The following is a 21,917-nucleotide window of genomic DNA, read 5'->3' as shown; positions in this document are numbered from 1 at the left end:
TCGAGTTGATGCCACACAAAAAAAAAGAAAGCAAAAAAATAAAGAAGAAAAAAAAACAGTACACAAAACAACATAAAAAAAAAATAAAGAGAAACAACAACAGACAGACACGGGAGGGGTGAAAAAAAAGTGAAATGGAAAACGTTGCAGCTTCAATTCTTTGTTCAATTTTTTTTTTCCTTTGTCCTAGGGTTTAGTGTCGCGTGATTTTATGTCATAGATTATATAGAGGATTGGTTGGTTGGTTGCACGCTCTCCTTGTGGCATTCAATTTTAAGTGCAATTTCGGTTTTTGGCTGCAGATAGATACTACATACGATATGAGTCAGTCCGGATGGATGGAAATGGATGAGGAGGATTGGCTGAGACAGAGACGGAGACGGAGACAGAGAGAGAGAGAGCAAATAAGTAGTAAAAAGTCTTTGACCGCCACTAGACAACATTGCTGCTTGTCTAAAGTAGATTCAAATATAAAGAAAGAGCAAGAGGCAATCGATTGATTTTCCTCCCACTTCACTTTCCCCGCAGCCTCTTAGTCTTCTCTTTGCACAACTCTAGTTCACTTTTCCTATATAAAATCAAAGAAAATCCATTTATCAACTTCATTTGCAAGCATTTTTCGTTGAAAGATAAGCTTCATTTTTATTTTTTTCCATTTTTTAACTTTGATAAAATATGCCAAAAAAGAAAAAAACGAGGAATTTTTTTTTGGCAAAAAAATGAGAATTGAAATTTTAAACAAACAGTAAGAAAATGTTTGCCAAATTTTATTATTTTTTTTTTTTTTGTTTGGCATGAATTTTGCAAAAGAAGATTTTTGACAAGAGAAAAGTGGATAAGAATTTTTCTTATAGCCTCTAGGCCTTAAAATAGAAGCAATTAACGCCTGTTCCGGACTGATTCTTTTGCCTTTGCTTTGACTCCGCTCCTAACGAGCTATAAATGCTTCCCACTGCGAGACACAGAAGGAGCGAAGGAATGGGATTCGAGTCCAGGATATGGCCATGCTTGTGTATATGTGTGTGCCTGTGTATGTGTGTGTGTGTGTGTATATGTTGTGGCTCATTTGTAATGATTAAGTGGCATTGGCATTCATTTCGATGGATGGCTGAATGGATAGATGGATGGATGACTGGATGTGTGTTTTATGCCCCCAAGGAATCGTTTACACTCGTTTCACTTGTCTCTGGATTATGATTTCTTTAGGTAAAAGGCAAAACATAAGGCATGTAGATGAAAAAACATGTCAGCTGTATAACTTTCCTTTCTTAACAGAAACTAACATTATAATTAGCTCTTTAATTCTTTGTGTGTATTTAATTCTTTAGCTTCGAAGAGCTCCCAAATATTCTATAAAAAATCTTCATATTTATGATTTTGATATTATATTAGAGACAAGACAATTCTATGTGGAAGCAGAGAACAGAGCAGTTAATATATTTGAGACTGGGAAACATTAGTATAAGAAATTTAAATACATTTAATCTAAAAGTCTAATCTTGAAAAGAGAGTTATGTCTGTTACCAATTCAAAATCTTATTCAATTGCAAATTATTCTTGAATTTTTTTTTCAAATTGTGAATAAAAATATATAAACGTAAACGATAACGTTAACCTGAATGGCACACACTTAGTTTAGTACCCGTTAATTAGTATTTATACTAAATTACATTTTGCTTGCTGTAATGATGAAAGCAGAGTCGAGACTAACTGGTTCAAATTTGAGCTTACTGGTTCAGATTGGCTATGACTGACTAAAACTGGTTTTGTTTTAAACAATTCCCATATATTCTATGACCTGACCATGAGAAAATCCTTTTTTTGTGCATTAATATTTAATAACAAAGTTTACCCTAGATACTTTAATTTTAATTTATAAAAAATCCATACCATTTTGAGTTAAAAATGTTAAGTTTAGAGTTGAAAAATGGGTTAATTTTTCTGTTTTAATACACTACTGCACAAAAATGGTTAAACACATCCTTAATTAAGTTTATCACTTTCATTCTCAAAGCAATTGAAGTAAATGATTTACAAAAATATAGCTTATTCAATGATAATTCAGTAATAATATTGGAAGTACTATAAAAACTTCACATTGTATTTGTTGTAAAACTTTTCGAAAGTTATTTCGCACTACAAGTAACAAAGTTTTGTCTAAAATGAACTCAATTTCGTTTTAGTTTGTGTAAATATTTGTCTTGCTGGAAAACTTAATTTAACTAAGAACCCACCCAACAGTTTATAAAGTTTTTAAACATATACGAGTTCTTTTGGTTTCCTCTTTCTAATAAAATCGTTCCGTGATCATAAATGAATTTTTTGTCTGGAAATTTGGTACCCTAGTTAAAGCTCCTTTTAATGAGTTGGATTTGTTTTGACATTTCAATTAGGTTCGACTCTTTTTACAGACGAATTTTTAATCATACAGAGCGAAAGCCTTTCTTTTTGATTTTGTCCTTACATAAATCAGACTTTGAGTATATGGAAAAGTGTTTTTCTTGTCTTCTTTAACTGAAGCATGTCAATAATGACGTCTTAATCAGTAGAGAGCTTTAAATAGACTCATTAAGATGATTCCTGGTAAAACAATCTTCCAAATGATGGGTGGGTAGTAGTGCTCTTTTTGTTTGCATTAGTTTTCTATTTAAAATCCTACGAGAAGTCCATATACTTAGTAAAATCTTCAAAGCAGTTTAATTGTTGTAACTTAAACATTTTTCGTAATAAATTATAGTAAATTAAATTATTAATATGCATAAATAAAAAGGTAATAAATGAATTTCCATATGTCAAGTTTTTGTGTTGCTATCGTATTTTTTATAATGTTTATTGCAATCGCAAAGATTTAAGGAGAGTTTTCTGATCTGACTTGATATAATTTGGTCTTTTTTCAAAAAATATAAAACAAATTCAAATAAAATGAGTAACTGCTTTTCTTACTAGAATAAAACTAAAAATATTACAACTAAATATCTTTTTCAGTAGCCAAAAAGTTTCCAAAAACTAACACATAATTAAGGTGGAAATTTTACTGCAAATTGAGCAAATTTTCTGTACTCACAATATTAATTTTAAAGTTCGTTGAACAATTAAACAATTTGATTTACTTATTTAGTATTGATGGAATTGAAATTTGTTTAACACACACACCTTACAAGGCTCTCTCTTTGTATCAATAAAAAAAAAAGAAAATAAGGACAAAAGTCAATTTCAAAGAATCGAATTCCATAAAAAAAAAAATAAATGAATGGGACTAAAAGAAGGGAATATGTATATGAAATTGAAAAAGCTTTTGTATATAGCATTCATCTAGGAATAAGCTGATAGACCAATTTATGCAATTTTCATTTCAAACATTTTCTTTTTCAACATTTTCTTTTTTGCCGCCTCCATCTTTATCCGGATGCAGTGAAATATGCTAATGTCAATTATTTTGTGCGTAATTTACTTTTTATGCTTTAACAACAACAAGAAACGTATTACTGGCGTCTCTCTACTCATTATGAATATTCATTTACCAATCACACACACATAGACACGCACACACACACACACAAACACCTGACTGTGACTCTGCCCTCATACTTATGGCCATTAGCAATACGCAAACACTTGACTCATTCGCAATCATCCTTCCCAGTCCATCCTTCTTCCAATACCCTTAGAAATTTTACTTCAGTCTGCAGTGTCCTTTGTTGTTGAGGACCAAATAGAACCGAAAACCACCAGCCAAACGACAAACAAGAACCACATCATAGCATCGACGCATCGACACATCGACTTATCTAATCTATTTGGCTGGCTGGAGCCTGAAACTGAATATAGCTGAAATGGTAAGGTGTTCTAACCTGGCCCCGGCCGGAACGGGACGGGACGGAACTCAACTGAACTGGCTGATGATCCCAGACGAGGTGAGGTGAGCTGAGGTGCCTTCAATTAACATTCGTGCACGTAAACGCAATAACGCAAATGGATTCGGGGCTTTGTTTAATAAAATGTGATATTTATGGAGTTAACTGCTGCCATCTAAATACAACCCCCTACCGCACCTTACCCTAACCCCGACAATCGGCCAACCATCACCCCCTTTACCAACAACAAGTATGGCCAACTGATAGCGGATGCCAATTAATATAAGACCAAAGTTGATATTAATAAAAATAAAGCAAAAAAAATAAATAACAAACAAAATATTACCCATACGCCTGGTGTTCACATAGATAAATAGATAGAAAATATATGAAAATGATTGCCTGTTGCTGATCTATTCTATGTACGAGTTCTTACCAGTTTTTACCCCCAAACTTTGAAAGTGTTAATCCGGTTTAAACTGCCCACTTGAAGAACTCGATGACAACAAGATGACGACGCGACGTAATCCTATTAGAGAGGGACAGAGAGAGAGAGAGAGAGAGATGGTTGCCTGCTCCTACAAAATGAGCAAGTTGCTTGGCTGGATGTTGTTGTTGTTGTGTTTCTTTTCTTTTTTTTAGCTTGCTATATTTTAAAAAATGCGTTTAGGAATTTCCTACAGGAAATTTGAATAATATTTTTTTTTTCTTTGCATATTTTCACACACTTCAGCACACATAGACACAGGGACACACACACTCACGCACTTTGCATTAACATTTGTTGGCTAAAATTTGCGCTTTTCTTTTGCCCTTTTTGTTGTAATATATAATTTTGTTGTTTTGTTTGCACTTTTATTGAATAAAAATTCAAATGTAACACTTCTTTTGCTGCTGCTTCTTCTACTTCTTCTTCTTCTTCTTCGTGATAATGATGATAATTTCGAAAAAAGTCGTTACTTTACGAATAAAAAGGATCTCTCTGTGAGCCGCTCTTTCAGTGTGTGTTAACCGTTCGCTTGGCTGCTTGGCGGCGTAATGAGAGAACAGTTCCCATCAGTTCCCAGCTGAAGCATCAGCCACGAACCAGACACACACACACACACACACACGCACACAGAGACAGAGAAATCGTCTTCTGGTTCGTTTTAATGTGGGGGTGTAGGTCGAACGAGAACGAGTGATAGGTTTAGGGTAGTGTGACAACCCTCCGAAGCGTTTCATTCATGCCTTTTCTTGTTTTGGCATTAAAAGCTTTCGCTTTTGGCGCAAAAAGCTCGCAGAAAAGAAAAACGAACAACAACAACAAAGTACAAGAAACGGGAAGCTGACCTGTTGAATACAGTTACTTGGATGCTGGCAGGACCCACTGTAGAGTTGTCACCATCTGCCTAGTTGGGGAATTTTTTTTGTGTGTCTGTTGCCAGGCTCATTCAATTCTTAGCATAACATAAATTAATTAAATTAATGTTTTTCAAGGTTTCAATTCGAAACTAACAAGTCAAAGACCCCTAAACGAAAAATCTATGTGACATATTGACAAATTACTAAAGAGAGGATGCAAAAGAGAGAAAGAGAGCGAGGACAGAGTTGGAAAAGACTTTCGATGAAGTTGATTAATGCATATGTCAAAGGTTGTTCGTGCCCCTTTCTGATCTTCTTCATCCCGCATACATAGTTTTGATGTGATTTAAAACTTGTCTATGGCATATGGTGAGATACCGTCTATAATGAGATATTCGAAGTGAACTTTAACCAATGCAAAAAGGTAAATGAGCTTCCAACATAGCAATACCAGCATTTTGACCATGATGATTGGTTTTATTTGAGGCCTGTCCTGTGTCCTCCCCCTCTAAGCTAACCGCCCATAACAAAGACAACTATAATCCTGCTTCTGCTTCTCGTCGTTTCCACAGAGTGGTTAAGTTCATTGTTTGTTCTGCTGCAAAGTTCAATAGTTCAGAGCATAAAAGTTCAAAAGACCAACAAGTGGTTAAACACAGTCTTCTTTCCACTCCATGTCTTCAATACATATGTACGTGATTTTTTCGTAAAGACATTTCATTTCACATTTCATTTCAATCTGTGTGCTACAAGCGACAGCTGCATAAATTTAATTTCACTTGGCTCTTTCTCTACATATGTAGATATATATCGAATGATGGGTAAATGGGAGTTACAATGAGTTCGATCCTTACAATTTCTTTACAGTAATTTGTTATTCAAACATATTTCGAATCGATTATCCGCTTGGCATGCTCCCCGCCAATCGAGCAAATATGTTGATTGACTTTTGTCTTGGCTTATGTCCTCCATGTCCTTCTCTTTTGGGGGGTCTCCTTTGTAAGCTTTTTACTCACTCAACCCCTCCCTACATAAGTGTGTGAGTGTGTGCTTGACTGGGTTGAAATGCCAAAGCAAATATAAATGAGGAAACGCGGGAAATGAGCCTCCACATCCCTCTCGCCAACCTCAACTTTCGTTTTTACCCTGAACAAAGTCATGGAACTCAATGACTCCACATCAGACCCGCAGCAGTCCTAAACAAGTGTGAATTGAATGCCTGTCTGACTGGGTTCATGTGGATGTGTTTGTATTTAGCTCCACCATGGTGTTGACTCTGTGATAAGGCCCTTTAACAACAACAACAACAATGCAAAGGGGGTGTGGGGTTGGCGAGGCGAAAAAAAAAAAAGATGGAAATTTTATGTAATGGGCAACTCCTCATCATCCTCATTATCAGACATAGTGAAACATTAACAGGGGCGGAATTAGTAGATAACAAAACATGGAAAACTATCATCAACCTGATAGAAAAACATAGCAAAATATGCATGTAAATTGAAGGGGAATCAAACGAGGACATGATGACTGTGATGTAATTAAAGGCTATCCCTTGGATCAGTCTACATGAAAATATGTTAAGGCAGGATTTTGGCCATCTATAAATGAGGGAAAAAATGTGAATACCAAGCGTGGACTACTAGAAGGACTCAAAGAAATTCTAACGTAAAAGAATTGGTTAACAATGTTTGCGATTTCATTGTCTACAAATGTTTACAATGATTTATCAACTTTTCGCATAATTTTCATTTCTCTGTACTTAATATTTCATCAACAACAAAGTTGTTTTGTAATTTAAGGCTTTTAATTGTGTTAAGCCAGGATTTTGGCCAACTACAAATGGTAGATATCATGTAAAATTAGGTCAAAATGCCGCCCAGAGAAATTGTTTACTATAGAACGCAATATAAACACTATAAAATGGTTTAAATAATAATCCTCTACATAAAGTTGGTAGAATAGAACAATATTGTATTATTTACTCTCCAAATATTCACTTCTCTCTACTCTTTAAAAGGCTATTCCTCATCATTTTGAACTAATTGAACTTATATATAATTTAAAAATATTTACTCATCCTATAGACCTGCAACCGTTCCTGAACAGATATGCATAGCCCGCACTCTCTTGGTGCCTTAATTCAAGGTTGTCATTTAAAATATATTTGTCAAATGTTCAACTAGAGCAAAAACAACAAGAATTTGACATTGAAACTGGGTGAAGGCGGTTTAACAAGTGGCCATAGAGCAAAAGTTCCGGCATTTTCTGCGCGGCTATTTGAAAATGAAGTCAACCATCTCAATGTCACCTGTTGAATGAAATTGATTGCAGCAATGAAATAGAAAATGAAATGTAATTGCAATTGGCTCAGTTGGAATTCAATGTTAAGGTGCAAGGACATTAATTAACACCAACCAGGTGAGGCAACGGCACGCAAAATGAAGTGACTCTGATTGCATCCCATCCACAGCTTGACTAAGCGGTCTGAATATCAATTAGAGATGGCATCTACAATTGCTGCAAGAATAAAACATGATGGGGCGGGGAAGTGCAAATATATGCAAATTCCATTGCCCAGATGCTTTATGGTATATCTACATATATATAAAAGGACTATCAGCAGTCCTGTGCTTCAATGCTGATGCAGTTGACCCAAAAAACAAACCATAAATACTTGCATATGAGAAATCATGGAAAAGAATGTCAATATATGAAATATGAAGCGAATGGCAAAGCGAGCGAGGGTCGAAATGTTTGTTATGCGAAAAGGTTAAAGTTAAAGCATGATAAATTGCTTGACACTGGGACGTATACTTGATATTGACAGCCAAAGCATTTGGCCATGGCAAATAATTTAATGATAAGCCATATTACTACTAAGTAACGAACAAGCAAACGTACAAATGAACATTAAAAAACTAAAGTACAGAGTGTTTTTTGCCCTAGGCGACTAAAGACTATGTCCTTTTCGTAATTGACTTGAGATGTTGCTGCAGCTGCTCACATCTCTGACATTCGCGTGTCAATTGTTTCACTGCTGTGGCATATTGACGTTGCAGTTCGAGCAGCGATTGCAACTCTTCGTTGAGTTCATCGCGTCGCATACGCTCCTCATTGTATTTGTGACGCACCTTATCCTGGGCACTTTTCACTCCATCAACAATCGTCTCGAATTGCCGTATGAAGTCTTCACGCCCGTGGGGACTCATCATTCCCTCGTTGTAGGCCTCACATATTGAATTGAGCAGCGAGAGCTCTTTCTCCAAATATCTTTTCTTGTCATTAAGGGTATTGTATAATGTATAATATTGCTTTGTTTCCAAATGTTTGGCACTCATCTCGTTGTACAGTTCATGGAATCGTCGCTGATATTGAGCCAATTCTGTGCGATCGGGTATTGCATCCAATTTACGCTCAATGGCCACTATGCCACGATTTCTCTTGGCTAGTTTTAAACGTAAGTCCTTTAAACGTTGCTCCTCTGCTTCTAAGGCAAGTGCTTGAGTTTCGGCATCTTGTGCATTAAAAGCTTCCAAATCTCTGCAAATTACAAAATTATATTTTATCTCAAGTTCTCGAAAGAATTTTATGGACTTACTCGATTTGCTGTTGTAGTTTAGCTAAATCCTGACGGCAATTCTCCTTGAATTCTGCCTCAGATTTCTTTAGCTCGTCATGCTTTCCCAGCAGACTCTTCACCTTTGCCAACAGGCTTCAAAGAGGGTGACGAAAACTCATTAAACCTTGTAATTTATCTCTTTCTATGACTCACCTCTTATCTGCCTTTTCCTCTGTATTCATGCAAGCCTCCAACTGATCGTTTAAAACCTTTAGTTCCTTTTCCTTTTGAGTGGTCAGTTCGCTTTGATCTTTAAGCGATTTCTCCAATTGCTCGTTATCTTTCTCATAACGTTTTATTTTACTTTCTAGAGCTATTTTTGCTGCTTCTAAGCGTTTCTGTTGATTCTGGGTTTTGAGCTCTTGGGTATCTGTTTCCATTTCCAGCTTGAATTCAGCATAATGTTCCTGCAAAGCACTCCGCATGGCGGGATCTAAATCAATGCGCTTCTGTGTGGCAGAAAAGTTTTCATTGGTCAATGACAACGAGCGAAGATGTTGCATTAGATCATCTTCAGAGGGTGCCGAAGTTGCTTTCCGTTCTTTATTCGACTTAAATGTAGGAGGAATCTCGCCATACTCCATCAGAGTGAGACGCACTTTTAAAATATCATCGTCAGCTGCGGCGCCTGAAGTGTCCTGGCGCTCGTATTGTCTTTTAGGGATGTAGAGATCCTACAGAAAGAAATCTTTTACCAATCTCAAACTTGTGATTTTATATCATTGGCTTTACCTGAATGTATTTGATATTCTTAGAGGCCAGCCGTATTTTATTGAGGTTATCTTTGTCACTCTTATACTGGTAATGATTATGGAATTGACCTATGGCGAATCTCTTCAACCTCTGGCCACGTTCGGCACGATTCTCCACCTAAAAGAAAAACATAGCTCAGCGAATGTTTTGTCAAATTAGCCTGAGACCTACCGACGTCTTAACAAGCCATTGTATAACCGGATGAATGGCAAGAAACTCCAATCCCTGCACTTGATGCGGCTCCAAACTATGTGGACACTTCATGGCAATCAGCACTGAAACAATTTTCTCTACCAAAGATCTAAAAAAAACAATAGGATATAATAAAGATGAAGCCTTTTTTTGATTCACTTGGCTTTTTACATTTTCTGTCCAATTGAGAGACTTTCATGGAAGAGCAAATCCACATCCACGTCATAGTCGCAGCATTCGATGCACCATGTCATTCCGCCCACAACTTTATCGAATGCCGAGAGACCTTTGATTCGTGCCCTGTAGTAGCCGGCATTTACCAGGATATCAAAAGTGTCTTGCTCCTTAGCATCGGCATCCGAATCCTCGCGTCGCTCCACCTGCAAAAGATCAATTAAAAAAAAATGAGCAAAACAAAATACGAAAACAACATAGAAACTCTACCTGAATTTCGCGTCCTTCGGCATCGTAGCGTGTGGCCAATTTGACATTTGGCAGGATCTTGGAGAATACATCACGGTTTGCCATGAAAGCAAAAACAACAAATTACATACTAATTTTATTGGCTTTTCAACTATTTTGCTTAATATTTAAAGCAAATGCTGCAAGCATAATTAATAGTGTTGAATTGATAGTGTTGAGCAGCGTGTCTTGTTTTATCGATAACAGATAATAAACTCAAAAAATAGGGGGTACACAGTTTAAAATTGAATGAAATCAAAGAAAATCAGAAAACCAATTTGTTGCAAAATCTAATCCCTTTTAAAAAGAAGAATGCGTTTGACGTAAAAAGTCTTTCCTAGAATGGTCTGAATTATATAAAATAAAAGGAATTGACCACAAAACACTTCAAGATATTTCAAGACTTTTTAGCTCATACTTTATTTGCATCATAAAAAGATTTCATAAGGTTTATGGCGCTTTAATCACACATTTATTTCCATAAATAAGTCCAAATCCTCTAAAAGAAATTTGACATAAAAATAAAATTAAATAAGCGCGGGCAAGTTTAATGCTAGCCTTTTAAAGGCTAAAAAGTAGCTAAGAATTGTTGGTTCAAGATGAGCATTCTCAACGGACTCGTGAGTCGCGAACCTCAAGCTCAAAATGAGCTGTTGATTATTCTTTTGTTGTTGCTTTTGTTGTTTGCAAAATCTCTTCTTACCACCAGTAAATACCGAAACTAAGAACTATATTTGATTTTGCATAAACTCAAGCAAACGAGGCTGAGTGGTGGAGACCCATCAAAAGTGTGATTCCATTACAGAGTGGGGAAAATATTGCGTCATCACCGTGACGGCCCGGCCCAAGTGCAATTATTATTACAATTTCCAATCAGATCCATTTGGGATCGGCGCTGAACTGGCGAAGGTGGAGAAGGGTGCGAGTTGCGAGTGGAGATAATAATGGCCTCTAGCTCGGGAAGCGGACCAGCTCCCAGCAGTGTTGGCAGTGGCAGTGTCAGCTCCGGCGCTGGGACCCTCGAAGGCACCCTAAGCAAATGGACAAATGTGATGAAAGGATGGCAGTATCGTTTCTTTGTACTGGACGAAAATGCTGGCCTCCTTTCCTACTATACGGTGAGTGCATACGGTTGATAGCCCAGTCTCACAAGCCTTATCTTATCAGCATTTCTTCGAATCAAAGCCAGCCAACGAACCCAAACGAAACCAGCCAACAAAAAAGTGTTTAATTTTTGTTCTTAGATATCTTTTGTTTATGCGTTGTTTCCATATTTGATTATGATTATTATTCAAGAATTCTCTCACTTCTCAGAAGTTAAACTCTTGCGCCGCTGCGATTTCTTATAGGAATTATTATAGAAATCATAGAAACCATAAAACATGAGGCCAACTACAATAACAAAATATGTGAATACAACTTTGGGTACCCCGCAACGAATCGATTGGATGACCGCTTGGAGTAAAATAAAGAAAAACTGAACCATTTGGATAACCGTAATGGATTTCTTGACAGGCGTCAGAGCACGAATCACTTTCTTATCGGCCACAGCTGCCACCAGATAATAGGAATACATAATAATGTGCACCATCGAGTTAAGGAATACGGGATAAAATGCTGCAGTGCCTGGAAAGTAAATAAAAGAAGTCAAAGAAGATCATAGACTTAAATGTCCAAGATAATATTTACCATTCTCATTATAATGTAAAAGACAATAGATCAATGTCAAAGTGGCTATATGATGAAAAACATGCAACTTGGATACTTGATTCTGTTTCTTCCTCAACACAAAGATCACTGTCTCAATGAGTTCAGAGAGTTTAAGCCAAAATAGAAACTGAGCCAATCGAAAATGACGTGTGACAATTTCGGGTTCATGAATTGGACCGCTGCATTTCCAGAAATATAATATATTTCCATGGGTTACAAACAGAATCTGTTGGGATCAAATCAAATATTGAAAGAGTAATTTATCTTACAACATAAATTTGCCAGACTTACCTCGTAAATCACATATATACAGGACACCACTTGGATAATGTTGTGGCAAATAATCAACTTCTTTAGCGTGTAGGGCTTGCGGTGTTCCATAAAACTGGAAATTAATTATGTAAATCAAGCTCAATTGAATACCCAATTAAAGGTCAAACAAAATCTAAAGGTCTCATATTGCGTAAACATACTTTGGACCCAAATCGGTGACAATATATAGATATAGAGCCAATGTGCCCAACATAAACCAGGGCGTGTTCATCAGATACGGATGCTCAATTGAAGGGCTCACTGGAAAGAATTAAGTGACATAATTCTCGAAATTCTCTATGGAATTTTTCAAATATTTCTTTTGCCCACTTGTAGCTGTAGTTGTATCCATGTTGAGTCCTTTTATTTGATAATATCCTGTGTTAGATTTAAATGATATCCTTTTTTTCCGCGAGACACTGCCACCTAATTTAGCTTAAAGGCAACGTTCCGAAGACGACAACTTCTAATACACATTTAAACACATTCTAGTTAATTCACTTTACTTTTAATTCGCAATTCTTTGAATTAATTTATTTAAAACAAATCACGGACGTCAAAAAGAGAGAGCTCGCTAAAGAGGCGAATTGCTAAACACTAAAAATTCCATTAAATCTAATTTAAATTTATATTTCGATTGACCAATTTACTTATTGTTTTTGTTTTTGTCTTTACAGTCCAAAGAGAAAATGATGAAGGGTGTTCGACGTGGCTGTGTCCGACTCAAAGATGCTTTAATTGGTATCGATGATCAGGAGGATAATACCTTTACCATCACGGTGGATCACAAGACCTTTCATTTTCAGGTAGGTCATTCATTTTGCCGGTGTCTTGCATGCATGCCCCACATGTTCAATACAAATCGTAACGAATGCGCACCTGTCTCATGTATATAAAGAGCTATACAGATACACAATAAATAAATATATAGGTATATATATATATAGACAAGTGTGTCTGTCTAGCATTAGGAATAGGTGCCAGCAGGGTAAAACTTTTGAACTTTCAAGTTTGAGTCTAGTAATCGTTGTCTTTCCCCCCCGCGCCTTTATTAGATATAGAAATTGGCTTTCAATTCTTGACCTTTGTGGTTCTTCATTTTGAATACCCTTACATTACATACACTTGTACCTATGTATGTGTCTATATTTACGTCTGTTCTTCCGATGTAAGTCAATCAGGTCAATTATGTTTGGCTCAAAATAAGATTATATAAATGTTTAATATGAAATGTTATATACATTTGTTTAAGTAACAATAATTAATACTATGTTCGTACTTAATAATCCTAATATTTCAAGTATTCAAAGGAATTAATTGGATTTTAATTAAAAATTAAAAGAAAGACAGATGAAACTAATTTAAAAATGTTTATTAATCAGCAAACTGTTTGACTTTTGATTGTCTAATAAAAATTAGGGTATATAATTTTCTTTTTTGCAAAGACTTACCCTTCTTGAGTTTTCTTTTGTTGGTGTATGTCGTCTTTCCCCTCTCGTTACGATTCACTTTTTATTTCTCTTGTTTCCTTCTTTTTTTTTGTGTAACGATAAAACTTTGTTCTTTTGCCAAAAACCCACGCCCACCACTCATCCATCCATATGTGTCTTTCTGTGTGTGTGTGTGTGTGTGTATCTATATGGATGCATGACAGGCACGTCATAGCGAGGAGCGGGAACAGTGGGTGCGACGTCTAGAGGACACAATACGACGCCATGCAAACCGTTCACGTTTATGGGATAGTCAGAGTGCCTTCTACATTGCTGGCGGCTACACTAAGGAGTCGCAGAATTTGGCCGCTGGTGGCAAAAGGGCCAACCATTTGGAGTTGCTGGCACGTCGCGTTTCCGAAGCGGATGCCTACCTTCAACTGATGATAGACCAGACCAATGTGAGTCTATAAACTTTAAACATCAGATTATATAATAACTAAAACTTTATTTTTTGCAATTAGGCATTGGATAAACGCATCTCGGAGCTAAGCGACGACGACGAACAGGCCAAATGCAAGGCTTTACAAAATAATTACAGTGTAAGTGATAACACATATAAACAAAGAAAATTTACTACGATTCGGTTAGGCTGATCGCCAAGTTCAATTCATCACGAAAATTATTTGAAATGTGTCGCATTTCGTTAAATGGCAGACGCCAATGCTCCTTATCCACAGGCATATAATGGCTTAATTCCTCACAATGATTGAGCCAATGCACAGAGACTGCTTTAGTCATCGTCAGGGCCGGATTGCGGCCACACAAACTCAATGAAGCATTTAACTTGAGCTTATTTTGGGGTGTAATTAACCAAATGATGTATACTTGATCCATCATATTAGCACGAGCTTTGAGAGATTCCACTAGACTCTTATTGTTCAAAGCGACACTGGCAGCTACTTTGCAGATGAGAACAACAATTGGTAACTGAATCTCTTGTCCACCATCTCCTGATCCACCTCCATTGTAGGATAATATACCCAATACTCGATTATCACGTATGTGCAAATGCTTGGGTTGAAATGTGAATGTAATCCTTTGGCCAGGACTTATGGCATGGCAACCTTCTACATTCATAGGCTCACCACTGGCATCACTGTGATCAGTTATATAATGAAGTAGAAGCAGTTGACTATCGACACGACGATTGCAGCCATCATAGATGCATTGCCTTGAACCACATCGTATGACCAGTGAATCCTCCAAGTTATTCGCTTGTTCCTCTTTACTCTCTTCCCTCGCTGCAAAAGGCACTTCTGTGATGGCATTAAGATCATCTAATTCAAATCGCCGCTGGTCATTTTGCAATTTCTGTAGACCCAATCTCAAATTGTCTATACTGGCACGCAAATCATCTAGTTCTCCATTTAAAGCAAAGTTATTGTTTAATCTATTTGTCACCTCTAATTGTTCCAAAAGACGACGTTTCTTGTAGGACTCAAATTGGGCAGAGATCTCATCTATGCTATAATCTTTGGGGTCAAGCAGCTCCAAATCCTCTGATTTATCCATCTGAGGGGCTAGTACATAAATAATATCTCAATAAATATTTCAAATTTTGTAATAAATGTTAAGTTCATAAATATTTTGACAAGTATCTAAAATACAATAAGAAGTGAGGTCAATGAAATTTAAACAAAGTTTCACTCAAATATATTTGCATGTTTTTCTTAGGACCATGAAGCAACTTTCTATCCTTGATAGTTTTCCTTTTGTTTTTGTCACATGTTTCACCTTCATCTTTTGCTCCTACCCCATCGATTTCCAATGCAAGTTCAGGGTTACAATTCTCACCCCAAATAAAAATAAAGCCAAACAAGCAAGCAAACAAACACAAACAGACAGACACAGATACAGATACAGATGCATAGAAAACCGCCTGAGAATTGTGCGGTTGCTCAGCAGATGGCCAGGCCAACAGGCAACACAACAGCTGCTGCCAATTCCTAGCCTCTCATGTTTGGCCAAAACTTTGAATCAATAAATAGTAAAAACAACAACAAAACAACAACTATATTTTGTGCAATTTTTCAGGCCATGTTGGATCATATCAAACACTCGATTGTTAGTCTACAAATTGCCAAAAATATGGCACATCCCATCAATGGTATTTACAATGGTCCCACAATGGCCACAGGAAGCTCAGCAACAACAACAGCACTAACAGGAGGAGGTGGGGGAGCTGGTGGCGACACAAAGGCTGACAATAGCAGCAGTGGCAGCAGCAGCAACAACAACAACAAACTTTCAAAGGCAATTGCAACTAAAGGAGACCTTCTAATCGATGACGAAGATGATTCAGCAACGGAAAATGGTAAATACGATTTCCTCAATTGGCCCAGGGTCAAGTAGGCGCAAATGTTTAATCAATCGTTAATTTCGTTTTGAATTTTACAGCCACCACAGCGCCATTGGGCCTTGTTGTACCTGAGACCTCTTATTCGAGCAGTGAAGGTGAAGAGGACTTTTATGATGCCTATGATGATCCGTTTACCAGCTTGGGCAATTCACCAATTGGTTGGTAAGTGGGGCGCATCCATCAGCATCATCGACAACAAGCAAATTATAAATTGTTTGATAGATGCAGGTCTCTTTCTCTAATGCCGGCCGATAGCCGTGACCATGCCTCGGTTCCTGCTCCTCTTAGATTTGCATTTTCCTCTTTTTTTTCATTTTGGCGCATGCGCTTTGTCTGTACTTGTGGCCGTCCGTCTGTCGGTCTGTCTGTCGCATACCTTCCACCTGCAATATGCAAGGCAACGCATTTTCGGAGCCTGTTTTGCCATTTTGTTTTTTGTTCTTTTTCGGCTATAAATAATTAATGTCTTTTCGCCCTAGCGTCGTCAGCTGATGCGGGCCAAGTTTCTGTCTCTCAGTGTTCAGAGCGCGCGACTCGCCTCGTTGCCTGACATCGGCGTTTTTCTTTTTTTTTGGGGAGGGGGGCTTTGTTTTTGTCGTGGCTCTCGTTTTGCTGGTGCTTGGTCTGGTCTGGTCTGGTCCTGCTCCTGTCAGTTGTAGTTTCGTTCGTCATCGGCTCACATTGTAATTGTTAGCGTGTGTGTACGTGTGTGTGTGTTTGTGTGTGTGAAAGACAAAAACTTGTCCGTTTTTGGTTTTTGGCATTATGGCAGAATTGTTGGCACTATAAACTAGTAGCGGCTTCCTCTTTGGGTTTATTGTTTTTTTTTTGGTTGCCCCCTTGTTTTTACTTGCTTTGGCGCCCCCCAAAAGTAGGCAATAAACACAAATAAAACTGGCCATTGCCACATTTCACTTGGGATTTAGGTGGTGCATTTACATTGTGAATAATTATGTTCAAAAAGTGGGTACGTCGTGTCAGCCTTAGGTAAGTACAGAAATTTGTTGCTCCACAGATTCTTAAGTGCTATGTGCGTGGATATAAGTGAATGTGTATTTGTGTGACCGAGTGTGTATGTGTGTGTGTGTGCATATGAATGGCCAGAGATGTAGTTGGTATTGTTTTTGAAAGGGATTATTGATTTAAATTCCAATCAAAGCGAAAACTCAAGTAGATTCGAAGACCTATTGTTCCAGATTAAGCTCCTAAACAATAAGATTTTAGTCAATACCATTAAAGCCTGTAAGGAATGACTCTTTAAGTTGTATCCTCGGACCCAAATCATTTAACTTTGTATAATATAACAATCAATTATGCTTAGACCCTGTCAACTTTCCATTTGGTTAAGTGATTCAAAATTTATTTATTCATTCAGACTTCGAGCGTTTATTAAACATGTTTAAGGTCATTCTATTTGATTCTCATTAAAGTGAGCTTTATGCTTGAGTAAGTTTTCCTACCCCACTGCATCTGTTCATACGCTAGGTCGCTGTAAGTGTTTCGCTGTGACTTATAAATTGTAAATGAAGCAACAGCGCCTAAGAAAAGAGGCTGACGCAAAAGCTGACATCATGCCCCAAAAGATTTATGCCATCGTACATAAATTATGCCCAAAACGATGGGGACCAGGCTGAATTTTAATCAACAAGTCTTGATTTATACCGACTATTTCTTATTCCCTTCCCCTCTCTCTCTAGCGCTACACGAGGATTCGCTGAGACAACATCGCCCACTCATGAAAAAACAACAGATGAGTTGGGAGCTGGCACATCAGTAGATCCAATTGCTACCACACCATTGCCAGAAATTGATGAAAGCGAAATAGATGCCAATAAACAAGTTGACTCGAAGGCAGCTTCAACTAGCTCACGCACTTCCAGCTATGATAATGGCATCGACTACGATGCCCTGTACGAGGAGGAAGAGGAAATGGATCTTAGCATGGAGGCACATGGTTCTATGATAACGCATCTGCTGTCCCAAGTGAAAATTGGCATGGACTTAACCAAAGTGGTGCTGCCTACATTTATATTGGAGCGTCGCTCACTACTCGAAATGTATGCCGATTACTTTGCCCATCCAGATTTATTTCTCAAGTAAGTTTAACTAGTCAGTTGAAAGCTGAATTTGTTAATTAATAGCGATATATTTTATAGGATTGCAGAGCTCGAGGATCCTCGTGAGCGTATTGTTCAAGTTTGCCGTTGGTATTTGAGCGCATATCATGCTGGACGCAAAAGTGCTGTGGCCAAAAAACCCTACAATCCCACATTGGGTGAAGTTTTCCAATGTCATTGGGACTTACCTGGTAAGTGAAAAGTTAAAGCCAATTAAAAAGAGTTTACTTAATGGCTTAAATATATAATTCAAGATGAAAACCCCGACTCCAAAGCTGTTAATGATGGGCCTGTGCCCTGGTGTAGGAGAGATCAATTGACATTTTTAGCTGAGCAAGTGTCACATCATCCGCCAAGTAATAACGATTTTTTAAAGGCAATTTTGTTAAATTTTGAATTAACCATAATTTCCATGCAGTTTCCGCCTTCTATGCCGAGCATTATAATAAGAAAATTACATTTGCCGCCCATGTATGGACCAAATCGAAATTTTTGGGCCTCTCCATTGGTGTACACAATATAGGCGAGGGAGTCGTCACTCTGGTGGATCGCAGCGAGGAATATATATTAAATTTTCCCAATGGTTATGCCAGGCAAGTTTAATGTTTAAAATTACAACATATCAAAAGAGTAATGAATAATTCTGTTTACTTAGATCTATACTCACGGTGCCTTGGATTGAGCTGGGAGGTTCTGTGGAAATCAAATGTCCGCAAACTGGTTACTATGCAAATGTGGAATTTCTAACTAAGCCTTTTTATGGTGGCAAACGCAATAAGATATCTTGCGAGGTGAGTTTTTCACATGAAATAAAAAGCAACATGATTCGATATGTGATTTGTTGTTTATTATTCTTTCAGATTTATTCGCCTAGTGATAAGAAACCCTTTGTTTCAATTTCGGGTGAATGGAGTGGCCTAATGGAAGCCAAATGGCATGATAAGAATGTAAGTTTTTCTCTCAATTATTATACAATATGTAGATAAAATTTCTTTAATATATATATGTAGTTGTGTCAATAATATTGTGTGTGTTTGTGTGTTATTTGTAACTTTTTTGAACCTATCTTATTACAAAAGTAAAACCTTTACCTTTTCCATATATTTTAACACATGCTGCAAATAAAACTAATGCAACGAGTTGGCAGCTAGTTAATACTCAACACCCCCAAAAAACAACCTTTATCAACTCCATAATTCCCTCTCCATTCAACCCACTTACTTACACTTACGATACTTGTGCTTTTCTCTTAAATAGTTCGGGACCAATTTCCTAAAGTCTTTACTTTGTTTATCTAGAAAATTAAAAAAAAAAAACTAACTAAATACCAAACTAAACTACTCAACCTAATCATAAGCTATGCCTGTTCTGTTGTTCTATTCGATGTTGTTTAAATGTGTAATCCTTCGATATTACATACTTTTTCATTCGAATTTGTTAAATTTCAACCATATGTGCCTTTGTGTCATTTGTATGATTTTCTAGAAAACCGAAGTATTCGTTGATGTAAATCGCATACCCATATTTAAGAAACAAGTTCGACCAATCGTTGAGCAGGATGAATTTGAATCGCGACGTGTATGGAAGGAAGTGACAGCGGGACTCAAGTAAACCAACAAAATATATATTTCTTAACCTTACTTCAACATATTTAAATCTACAAAACAAGAAAAGAAAATTGAATTTAATATATTTATTATTTATTTATTCAAAAATTATAGATTCAATGACATTGAACGTGCCACTAATGCCAAATTTGTGGTGGAACAACATCAAAGAGATCAGGCCAAAGTTCGTAAGGAATACGATTTGGCTTGGGAACATAAGGTTAAATATTATACAACTTATAACTTCTTAAAGACTAATTGATTTTTGCATTTTATTCCTAAAGCATTTCAAGCCTGTTGGCGACAATTGGATCTATGCCAAACCGTTGAGCCAACGTATGTATTTGCAAGAGAAGGAGGCCAAAAGATAATGCTGTATTAGTAACAACAACAGCAACAACAACATCAAACACCAAAAACCAATGTCTATACATTATGCATACATATATATAATTCATATCAAGAGCGAGAATTCGAAAATAGGCCTCAACAAAACTATTTTTTGTATAATTTCCACAAGTGCGCAAAAGAAACCCTAAGCAGGAATCGATTCATTAAGTAAAAGTTGTAAATAGGAACAAAAAAAAAACCCATGCAGATACTGCAACACAGATAAAACTTTAAAACAAAAAATCAGCAAAACACTTTAATTAGTCTTGATAAAAAACAAACAAACAAACACACACATATATATTATACATATAGATACACATTTAGCAATTAAAACTAGAGTGTTTCAAAGGCAATCGCAGTAAACTGCAAAACAAACACAAACACCTATGCAAAAAGAAAAAAGAAAACAACACACATACACACGAAAAAAAACAAATATAACAAATTACCTTTTACTTATACTAAACAGAATGAACACATAATGGGATATATCAAATGAAAATATGTAGCTTATGACAAATGTTAGAGATTTAAGCATAGAAACTCTATATACATACATATATTTTTAAAATTCAAAACAAAACAAAATTAAGAAGACTCTGCTATAGACAACATACAATACCGAATACGAAAACAAAAGAAAAAAGAAGAAAAAAAACTATTAAAGAATAAAACCAATGCTTGTTTTCAATAAAAAAAAAACCAACACCATTTAATGCACAATTGTTTTATGCAATAAATTAAGTAAATAAACAATAACAACAAAAACCTTTTAGTATTATGTTTCGAATTCCATTTTTGAAAAAAGAAAAGAAAAACAAAACAAAACATAAAATGAATATTAAATTTTGTCAAAATGATAAGTAAAGCTTTACTAACAGCCCGCTGCTAACTTCAACTCCAACGAATTATGTATACAGTAAAACAAAAAAAAACAAATATTGCAATTAACAAACAATTTATGAAATTTAAATATATATATATATACTTAGCTTTTAATTTTAACAAACAAACAATTCAACACCCCACAACCAGCAACAACAACAAACAACAAATGCAAAGAATTTTTCCTTTGTGATCGATCTACTACCGAATACTCTCACGCAAAGTTAACGCTACAATACGAAAAAAAAAACAAAAAAAAAAAAAATTAACAAAACAAAAAAGTAAACGAATAATCTAATAAAGAAAACCTATTTGAAATTTATTGTAGGATAAACCTAGAAGGGTAAAGCATTATTTTTCCTAGACGAAAACGAAATATATACATATTACGTATAAAACAAAACAAAACAAAATAAATTAACCATTAAACCAATTTCTATTCCTATACACAAAAGACGAAAACAAACACAGATACAGACACAACAGAACCGAACAGATGCAACATTATATGTAATGTATATTATATTTTTACGAACAAATTGTTTTTGACTATAAAATAGATCAAGAATTAAACACTTAACAAATTGTTTGTATAAGAGTGTCCCTCCCTCCCTTCTTTTCACCCCAAGATACGAATTATTGCAAATAAAACAAATTGTTCTCGAATCCCTGTTAATTTGCTTATATTTATTTCAGAGGGGGGAAAACATAAATCTTGTATTGAATTTGAAATAATGATTCTATGGACAAGATTTTGAGATACATATTGGTATTTTATGCTGAAATAGTACCAATTAAAACAACAAATTATTTATCT

At 36.2% G+C, this 21,917-nt stretch overlaps 5 protein-coding genes across 6 annotated transcripts in view; 1 reads left to right on the top strand and 4 right to left on the bottom strand.

Annotated features, from left to right (window-relative positions):
• Positions 1-4,688, bottom strand: part of LOC6639991 (cyclic nucleotide-gated cation channel subunit A) — a 33,381-nt gene extending 28,693 nt beyond the window's left edge. Inside the window, exon 1 of the mRNA XM_023174893.2 lies at positions 4,291-4,688. The gene's annotated coding sequence lies outside the window, so the exon portion shown is untranslated. The remainder of the gene's footprint in view (positions 1-4,290) is intronic.
• A 3,319-nt stretch (positions 4,689-8,007) lies between these two features.
• LOC6639994 (coiled-coil domain-containing protein 93) lies at positions 8,008-10,395 on the bottom strand. The gene is made up of 7 exons (XM_002063311.4): positions 10,207-10,395; positions 9,934-10,142; positions 9,742-9,871; positions 9,550-9,687; positions 8,971-9,491; positions 8,797-8,910; positions 8,008-8,738 (listed from the first exon to the last, which is right to left on the bottom strand). Exons 1-7 carry the CDS (start codon positions 10,288-10,290, stop codon positions 8,156-8,158), a joined length of 1,779 nt encoding a protein of 592 aa, XP_002063347.1. The 5' UTR covers positions 10,291-10,395; the 3' UTR covers positions 8,008-8,155.
• Positions 10,396-10,896: 501 nt separating this feature from the next.
• Positions 10,897-20,482, top strand: LOC6640105 (oxysterol-binding protein-related protein 9). 2 transcript variants are annotated; one of them, XM_002063314.4, is made up of 15 exons: positions 10,897-11,342; positions 12,924-13,052; positions 13,901-14,137; positions 14,201-14,278; positions 15,774-16,053; positions 16,137-16,260; positions 17,796-18,194; positions 18,255-18,406; positions 18,470-18,571; positions 18,634-18,808; positions 18,871-19,006; positions 19,076-19,162; positions 19,701-19,822; positions 19,937-20,042; positions 20,107-20,482. In XM_002063314.4, the coding sequence occupies exons 1-15, from the start codon at positions 11,169-11,171 to the stop codon at positions 20,191-20,193; spliced, it is 2,388 nt and encodes a 795-aa protein (XP_002063350.2). In that variant the 5' UTR covers positions 10,897-11,168; the 3' UTR covers positions 20,194-20,482. The 2 variants fall into 2 exon arrangements, with proteins under 2 accessions (XP_002063350.2, XP_015034258.1); XM_015178772.3 differs by lacking the exons at positions 10,897-11,342; positions 12,924-13,052; positions 13,901-14,137; ... (1 more) ...; positions 15,774-16,053; positions 16,137-16,260 and adding an exon at positions 16,962-17,085.
• LOC26529291 (elongation of very long chain fatty acids protein AAEL008004) lies at positions 11,451-12,697 on the bottom strand. Its single transcript, XM_015178901.3, has 5 exons — positions 12,577-12,697; positions 12,408-12,507; positions 12,226-12,319; positions 11,914-12,160; positions 11,451-11,850 (listed from the first exon to the last, which is right to left on the bottom strand). Exons 1-5 carry the CDS (start codon positions 12,596-12,598, stop codon positions 11,528-11,530), a joined length of 786 nt encoding a protein of 261 aa, XP_015034387.1. The 5' UTR covers positions 12,599-12,697; the 3' UTR covers positions 11,451-11,527.
• Positions 14,165-15,336, bottom strand: LOC26529720. Its single transcript, XM_015178919.3, has one exon. The coding sequence runs from the start codon at positions 15,249-15,251 to the stop codon at positions 14,313-14,315; it is 939 nt and encodes a 312-aa protein (XP_015034405.1). The 5' UTR covers positions 15,252-15,336; the 3' UTR covers positions 14,165-14,312.
• Positions 20,483-21,917: the final 1,435 nt, after the last annotated feature.

The sequence above is a fragment of the Drosophila willistoni genome (genome assembly GCF_018902025.1).
Source record: "Drosophila willistoni isolate 14030-0811.24 chromosome 2L unlocalized genomic scaffold, UCI_dwil_1.1 Seg196, whole genome shotgun sequence".
Taxonomy (NCBI): domain Eukaryota; kingdom Metazoa; phylum Arthropoda; class Insecta; order Diptera; family Drosophilidae; genus Drosophila; species Drosophila willistoni.
This window is presented reverse-complemented; position numbering and strand designations above follow the sequence as displayed.